At 48.7% G+C, this 7,960-nt stretch overlaps 3 protein-coding genes across 3 annotated transcripts; all 3 read right to left on the bottom strand.

Moving 5' to 3' along the window:
* Positions 1–44: 44 nt before the first annotated feature.
* On the bottom strand, positions 45–560 carry ANOM_010785 (FAD binding domain protein; the record flags this gene model as incomplete). Its single annotated transcript, XM_015556041.1, has 1 exon — positions 45–560. A coding segment is annotated over one exon (516 nt), but the record flags the coding sequence as incomplete, so codon positions are not given.
* An 897-nt stretch (positions 561–1,457) lies between these two features.
* On the bottom strand, positions 1,458–3,056 carry ANOM_010784 (uncharacterized protein; the record flags this gene model as incomplete). Its single annotated transcript, XM_015556040.1, has 1 exon — positions 1,458–3,056. One exon carries the CDS (start codon positions 3,054–3,056, stop codon positions 1,458–1,460), a length of 1,599 nt encoding a protein of 532 aa, XP_015402606.1.
* A 1,526-nt stretch (positions 3,057–4,582) lies between these two features.
* erg13 (hydroxymethylglutaryl-CoA synthase) lies at positions 4,583–6,511 on the bottom strand (the record flags this gene model as incomplete). The annotated part of the gene is made up of 4 exons (XM_015556039.1): positions 4,583–5,044; positions 5,122–6,203; positions 6,267–6,369; positions 6,452–6,511. 4 exons carry the CDS (start codon positions 6,509–6,511, stop codon positions 4,907–4,909), a joined length of 1,383 nt encoding a protein of 460 aa, XP_015402609.1. The 3' UTR covers positions 4,583–4,906.
* Positions 6,512–7,960: the final 1,449 nt, after the last annotated feature.

The following is a 7,960-nucleotide window of genomic DNA, read 5'->3' as shown; positions in this document are numbered from 1 at the left end:
CCCACACACCCCGATATCTCCCAAAGATCACAATCCCTCCCCACCTCCTGCGTATACGCCAACATTCCATCCCGATCACTCGGATCCACATGGAAGAACATGGGGCTGCGAAGCTGCTGAATCTCCAACGTCTTGAACGCCCGATTCCACCGCTCCATCCATTTATCGCCCGTACTATCCAAAACAAGAATGGACGGCGAATCATCCTCCACTGGACCGGCTTCCGTCTCCACTGAAGCAGTCGAGGCGGACGAGGATAGCGAAGGCGGAGACCCCGCTATAGACTCTGAGTGTGTAGATGAGAAGGACTGCCGAGAGGTGTATCCGTGCCATTTCTCTGCCTTGACCTTTTTCTGCTTGCCGTGGCGAGCCTGTACGAGCGCCATCCGGCCGCTATGTTTGTTGATCCAGTGGTAACGCTGGTGCTCGTCGTCTGTGAACAACGCAGACGGTGTTTCTTCTTTTAGTCTGGCAGCAACGGCGAGTCCACAGGGTCCAGCGCCGACGATGATTACATCGAGGAGGTCTGGCAAGGACGGTGTGGATGCTTTGGAAACCATCGCTTATGGTATTTATTAGTCTCTTAGGGTTGTTCGGGTTGTCATTCGTAGATTCAGGTGTCCTAAGGAGGGCAGAAGTTTTCTTTGAACTAGTAGATACATGAAATACTCCTGTACAGCTTCTATATATCTACTGGTGGTAAATGATGGCCTCCCGGGTACTTGGATCCCAAGGTCCTTTAGAACCAAGAATGGCAGCAAACAGAATGGTGTGGCCATGATCTGCGTCATGAGTACCTTGGGGAGTAGGATGCTCTTGAGAAAACTTTTATTGATAGCAGTATGCTTGATTAGTACGGATTAGGCAGTATGTCAGGAGAGTGCACTGTATCTCTGAGGGGGGTTCAAGTCGTGAGGATGAGCTGATCGTAGTTACAAAACTACTCTTGTATGTACATACTTCGTCTATTCTGGAAACAAATTGGTTGATTAGATTACTATGACAACAAAATACTCAACATCAGAGAGTAACATTAGAATTATGAGGAACGTTCCAGCTTCCTCTTTTATTTTCTCTCTCTCTCTCTCTTTTTTTTCGTTTTTCTTTACTTTTGTCCCGTTATTTATGCCATTTTTTGGGTTTGCCTTCCACACCAGTCGCTCGCGAACGTGGTACTCCACCTCCCTCACGCCGATGCCAGGCATCATGCGGCCAGATCCAGCCTCTTACTCGTTTGGCATCTCGCTTTTCTCCAATTTGTGGCTCTGGAATCCATTTGTCTTTCCCTTCTGGGAGGATACGCTGCCGAGTTAGGGCTCCGGGTCCGCCAACATTCAGGTGAGATGACGGCTGGGACGGCAAAGGCACAGATTTAGAAAGCATTAGGAGGAAGTATAAAGCGAGGCTTGCCGTCATCGGTACATCAAGCTCCTCTGGGGCTGGTGATGAATATGCGTCTAAGATAGGAGATTGACTGGCCAATGAACTGTCGCTAGAGGCGTGGGCGATTGAGGGTGGCCGTAAGGGACTGGGCAGGGTTTCAAGTAGCCTTCGTCTGGACTCGCCGCAAGCTTAGTGGGTATAGGAGCTGAAACCTCGAGGAAGCCAAAGTAAGGCACGTCGTCACCCTCGTCGCACCCTGCCCGCACGCAGACAAGCTCGATCTCTGTAATGATGAAGCCGTATCGGCAGGAATGTTCGCGCATACACCGCTGAAGGTGCGCTAGACCGTTTAAATACTCAACCCGCCGATGAGGTGCTTCGGTGCGCATACTGGTGTTCCATCGGTCGAAAGTTTTGACGATTCCTACCAGCCGTCCACGGGGCAGACCCGAGCTCGTCCGCTCCGTATCTGAGGTGTAATTTGCAAGGAAATGCGGACCGCCATAGTTCCTGTTGGCATGGATCCGTGGGACAGGCGTAGCATAGAGCGCCAGGTGATCTGGGCCTTGAGACACGGCCAAAGCGGCATTCACTCGTGGTGCATATATATCTTGGACGAGGTCCACCAAGGTGAATTCAGAATCAGGACACAAGCGTGAACCTGAGACCACGGTTGGTGGGGTTAGATGTGACGGAATTGCCGTCTTCAGAAGCTTCGTGAGACCGTTGATCGAGTGGAATGTGGACAGAGAAAAAGAGGACCAGCTGCGCAAGTTACGGATATCCCACCAGAAGTAGTCATGCATCCCTCGTGTTGGAATGACGCTTACATTCCGAACCAGATTGATTGCTTGTGTTGGCCCGGTCAGGTATGAAAGAAGAGTTGTAGATGATGGGCTTATTCTATCAACACTATGGGAAAAGCCAACTGGTGAGCATTGAGCACTCGACACTTGGGAATAGCTGTAAGGGGAAACTGGAAGCACCGGTGGGGCCTGGGTTCGGGCTCGAGATGTGCGCGAGCAAGGACCAACAATAGAAGGCTGCGAGTACGGTGGATATACAATGATATTAGGCGTGACTGGGGTGGCAGGTGCGGTAGGGGACCCTTGTGATTGCCCAGAGTACTTAGAGAGCTGCCTGTAAGTGGAATAGCCATATCGGGCCAAGGTTGCCTCATCAACACTGGATGCAGAGCACGATCGAGAATGTGCACTGGGCACTTTGCGCTTGTGCGAAGACGTTATGCTCACAGGAGACGCCAATGCTGAATCAGCGTACATGGGCGAGACTGGGGATGCCACAGTGTAGTAGTCCACGTACTCCGTACTATGACGTTGAGCTGCTGCACGATTGGCAGGGTATGGTAAGAAACCAGGTGGATTCCTAGTGTTCGATAGCACTTTCCGATGACGCTGCGGTCCACTAGCTGGGGCTGGTTCAATGACCACATCCTGATCCCTAATTTTGGGAAGAAGGGCTGGCCCATGATGATAACGGGGGGGAGAATCAGTGCTCGGGCTGGTGACTGAGGTGACTGCAGACCAAGGCGAGGAATCATTGGAGTACATAGATGAGTCGGATGCATTGCGACTGTGGGTCATTCGAACGATTCCCTCATATGGTAGCCCTGGCGGAGTGGTTGGCCGATAGTATGAGTATTCCATGGTCATTGAGTCGAGCTGTGTAGCAGCAACGGTTCGATTGTAATCGGTGCTGCAGAGAATTGGAAGGACCAGCTTCCAGAAGGAATCAGGGAGCGATCTTCGCCAATGGATAATCAAAAGAAACTAAATGAAGTTGAAAGATGATTGTTCAAAGACAAGGTATTACACTCGAGTCATAGTCTGTACGAGTGGTTATGATAAGCTCTTGTACACTTGGGAGGCAGATGTTTGGATATAAATGTTCTTCGATCAGAGGCTCATACGGTCTGAATTAAAAAAAGTAACCGACAAACACGACCAGAATAGCAGCATATGAAACATGGAGAAATCTCCATACTGACGCCAAACTAGCTAGTCATCGTGAGCCATTGCCCACATTGGTGATGGTGAGGCAATGGACACCTGAATTGTCGGCATCTCTTTGGATGATGCGCGAAACAAACGAGCTTAGAGCTAATGGAGCAGGCAGACGCTGTTTCATCTAACAGTCGCGCGTCAATTTGTTGCTAAAAATTGCATCTGCTCGATTTCTTCAGATCTGATGGAGATCTTCACTGATCCCATACTGGGAATGGTTCGTCATGACCCGTAAAAGCTTCTATAATCAGCAACACTTGTGTTTCGTGCTATTTCTGGATAATCATAGCTAATTTAGTCCCGATTCTCCCCAAGAGCACCTCGCGTAGTAGATCCATTAGTCGGCGGCAAGCACAAAGCTAACTATTGGCATATCTTGATGAACACTGGTCCTCGAGGCACCGTCACAACTCCAAGCGCCGAGGGTTGATAGCAGGACCTGCAGGAGATGGATGGAACAGCAGCAAGAACCGCCGGACCAGACCAATCAAGGTAGTCGATGTTGTCCCAGAGACCCAAGAAGTCGGTACGATAGTTTGATGGTCCGAGTCATTCTAAGAATACTCTCTTTGGACAAACTTGAGTCGGAGCAATGGAGTTCGTTGCAGTAGGCGCCGACTCCCCTCCAGTTTGGCGCCAGGCTACCTGAGTGGTTCTTTCCCCTCGATCACCTGCATCGTTCTTGGCTTTCATGAAACGGACAAATAATCCTGAGTCCTCAAAAATTAACTTGGACGAAATCATTGGATTGGATGACGAGAAGGGACAGTCGCATAAAACAAGGAGAAAAGAAGGAATGATGAAGGATGATACTGCAGGAAGCGTCTGGCGCGAAAGAGTGCAAAGAGCTATCATACGTTGATTTCTCGAGATGGTTCTATTCTTGACATATCGTTCGTTTCACGTTCTATGCAGGGTTGCAATAGTTTCTATCTTTATCCTCATTAACATTGTCAATGTAGATAGGGTTGTGAAGAATCTATAGGAAGTCATAGAAGGTGGTAGTTAGTACTTGGAAATGATGTTGATGTAAAATACCGTCCGTTTAGACATGACTAAGCATGTCATCCAAATCGTGTCAAATGGATTAGATTAGAACCGCATCTACTGGTAGTACTCCGTACAAGTACATTGAAAATCATGGTAATAGTAAATCATATGTCAGAGAAATTGATTAATATGTTTAATTAATAAATAAGATCTTCTCATAAATCCGAAACATTCCAGCGCCATCTTGGGGAGGAAAGAACATCAGCATCATGCCCGTTCCTAAAAACAAGAAAATATTTTCCTTTCTGGGCTCCTCCTGAGAACCCAGCGCAAGAGAGACAAGGGAATAGAATCGACTGAGACAGTTTGTAGGCATAACCCAGTTTCCGAACTCTATCAAGGCAACCAAACACGACAATGCGGTCCTGAGGGGAATCTAATGAATCATCTAAAAAAGGAAGAAAAAGAAACTCATCATGTCCAAATTAACATCAAGCGCTAGCCATTATTCATGCCTTGACCTCATACTTGCGGCGGAACATATCGTCCACCTCAGTGAGGTAGTAGGTGTGGGGGAAGAGCGTCTCCGTGTTACCGGAGGGCTTGAAGTTCTTCTTCAGGTGAGCTTGCTTACGCAGGGCACACATCTAGAAATATAAAGGTTAGTCAAGTCGAATCACAAAGTATCAAGACGGAAAGGAGTTCAAGGGGAACTATCGCTTACCTCAACATAGGCTTGAGGGGCCAAGACATTCCTAGCGTTGAGGCGGTTGTGGAGGTCGAGCTTCTCAGCCATGTAAGACACGTCACCAACAATCTTCGCGCTGAACATGGAAGCAGCGAGACCACTGCCGTAGGAGAAAAGTCCAATGCGCTTAGGCTGACTGGGGTCAAAGGTGACATTGCTGAGCAAGCTGGCCAGGCCGGCGTAGACGGTGGCGGTGTACATGTTACCACAGAGAGTGGCAACGTCAAGGCTGGGCTTCACACGCTCAGCGAAACGCTTCTTGGTCAGACCCATGAAAGTCTTCTCGACGTTCTTGTCAGTGAGAGACTTGCTGTAGTCCAGATCGCGCAGCTCAGGGGCGACTTCAGCGAAAGCGGGGTGGGTGGGGTTCTCGAGGAAATCGTTGTAAAGCATACGGCCGTACGACTTCTGGACCAACTTGCAGGTAGGGGAGTGGAACAGGATGTAGTCAAAGCGGTCCAAAGGAGTCTTGGATTCGTCATGGGCCACGCCGTTGGTTCCGTTCTGAGTCTTCTCCTTCAGCGTCTTCTCACGAGCGGCGTAGGTCTTGTAGCAAGCATCAACAGCCTCAGTGTAGCACTGAAGGGAGTGCTGACCATCAACGACAGGGTATTCGCTGGTGAGATCAGGCTTGTAGAAATCGTAGGTGTGGGTGACATAAGAGCCGCGAAGACCGGGCTCAAAAACAATAGGAGCATCGGGACCAATGAGCATGGCAACACAGCCAGCACCACCAGTAGGGCGAGCAGCTCCCTCGGCATACAGGGCAATATCACCACACACAACAACGGCATCTCTTCCATCCCAGGCGGAAGACTCGAGCCAGTTGATGCTGTTGAATACGGCGTTGGTACCTCCGTAGCAAGCGTTGACGTTGTCAACACCTTCAACGTTAAAGTTTCCGCTCTCGGCAAAGAGCTGCATCAGAACGGACTTGACGGACTTGGACTTGTCCAGGAGAGTCTCAGTACCGACTTCGAGACGACCAACGGACTTGGGGTCGACGTTGTATTTGCGGAAGAGGGAGGAGAGGGTGGTCAGGGCGACAGAGTAAATATCTATTGATACTTAGCGAGGGGGAACAAATGAAAAAGATTCACAGGATAACAAGGTCAACATACCCTCACGGTCATCACAGAAGCTCATTTTTGTCTGTCCCAGGCCGATTGTGTACTTGCCCTCACTGACACCGTCGAACTTCTCCAGCTCGGTTTGTTCGACACACTGCGTAGCTTGTTAGCAAATGTTCTTCTTCTTCTTTTCGTTCTCTCTTGATATAACCCCGCTGACGGGTCAATGCACATACTTGCTTAGGGAAATAGACCTCAATGGCCTTGACACCAATGTTCTGGGGACGAGCAGACATAGTGGCGGTGTAAAAGGGGGGGGTAGAATTGAAGATCGAAGTAAACAACGAAAGAGTGAGAGGAAGATTTGTTTATTAAGGTATAAGGAAAACGGTGGAAAACAAGAAGTAGAAGAAGAGAACGAGGAGGGAAGACAAGCTGGATAGGAGAACAAGAAGAAGGAGCAGGGAGGAGCATATATAAGAACCACAAGAGGGCTTCCGATCAGATTCCCTAGTGGTAAGTAACTTTTTTACACATTGCGAGGCAAAAATGACCGGGTCCAGTTCCGGATTGGCTGGTGTGAGCAAAGTGGACCCCTCGTTCCGTCGCTCATGGTTGGGCGGGCCTGATTGTTCGGCCTGAGGCCCATGCGCCTTACGGAAAAGAGTTTAGCGGTACCTAGCTTAGTTGTGCATTATGGTAAGAATGGTAACGGCCAAGTACGGATCAGCAGATTAATTTCCCCACTCTGGTGCACTCCTCCATCAAAATCTATCTCCAGGATATAATGTACACGGTACTCTACATACTAGAACTCCTTTTGTCCTCAACCCATAAAAGAATTTTTGCAATCAGCAGTTGGGCAAAATGCTTGCCTGATTTCGAATTCCCCCCTCCCTGTTTTCTTCCTCACCGACTCTTGCACCACCCGAGTTTCTCCTAGTCAATCCCTGCTCTATTGTACATCCGGAGTATCATGATGGATGAGGTTGACGATAGTGGGCTTTGGTGTACCAGCGGTCCTTATCAGGCAGCCGTGTGGGTTACTCCCGTTTGTCCGTACCGAGTGTCCATTTTTAAATCCCGACCAGAGTTCCATACAGTAGCCTCGAAGGGCTCCTCCAAATTTCATTTCCTCATATAGCACCCGAGACCAGACATCATCACCGCTAGTACTAGTATCAGGGAACTTCCCTTCTCCTACATGGCCCACCCACACTGTACCACGTAGTGCATAATACACTTTGTCTTCTTCAATTGGGCAATCGAAAGTCACTGGTCGCGGAATACTTCACTGGCTTGAAAAATATCTGACAACAAAACTCGTATCCATGCCAAATAGTACCTTAACCTTCTCCTGGTCCCGTGCACACGTCAACCCTGTCCTGTCAATACAACTCAACTGCCCTTTGAACAGTACCAGTAGCTCACATCTTTCAATCCGTAATTAAACAAAGAGAAATCAATAAATTAAAACAAGAATGTGTTACTATTCATTCTCCATCCATCTCTGTACACCCTACGGGCCTCCTCCTTGTGGCTTTCTTGGTTTTCCCTTTCATGTTCTGATTACGATATCCACCCCAGTAGGTTCAGCCTCGAAAAGGAAAAGATTCCAAGAACAATCAATCTTATCATGTGGATCCGTTCGATTAAACCTGCCTGTACTCCAAGCACCTCAACATCAGCACAAAGGTTCCGATATCGCACAAAAGGTAGGTAAAACACATTTCTACAAAGCATAA

The sequence above is a fragment of the Aspergillus nomiae genome (genome assembly GCF_001204775.2).
Source record: "Aspergillus nomiae NRRL 13137 chromosome Unknown contig00420, whole genome shotgun sequence".
In the NCBI taxonomy this organism is placed as follows: Eukaryota; Fungi; Ascomycota; class Eurotiomycetes; order Eurotiales; family Aspergillaceae; genus Aspergillus; species Aspergillus nomiae.
This window is presented reverse-complemented; position numbering and strand designations above follow the sequence as displayed.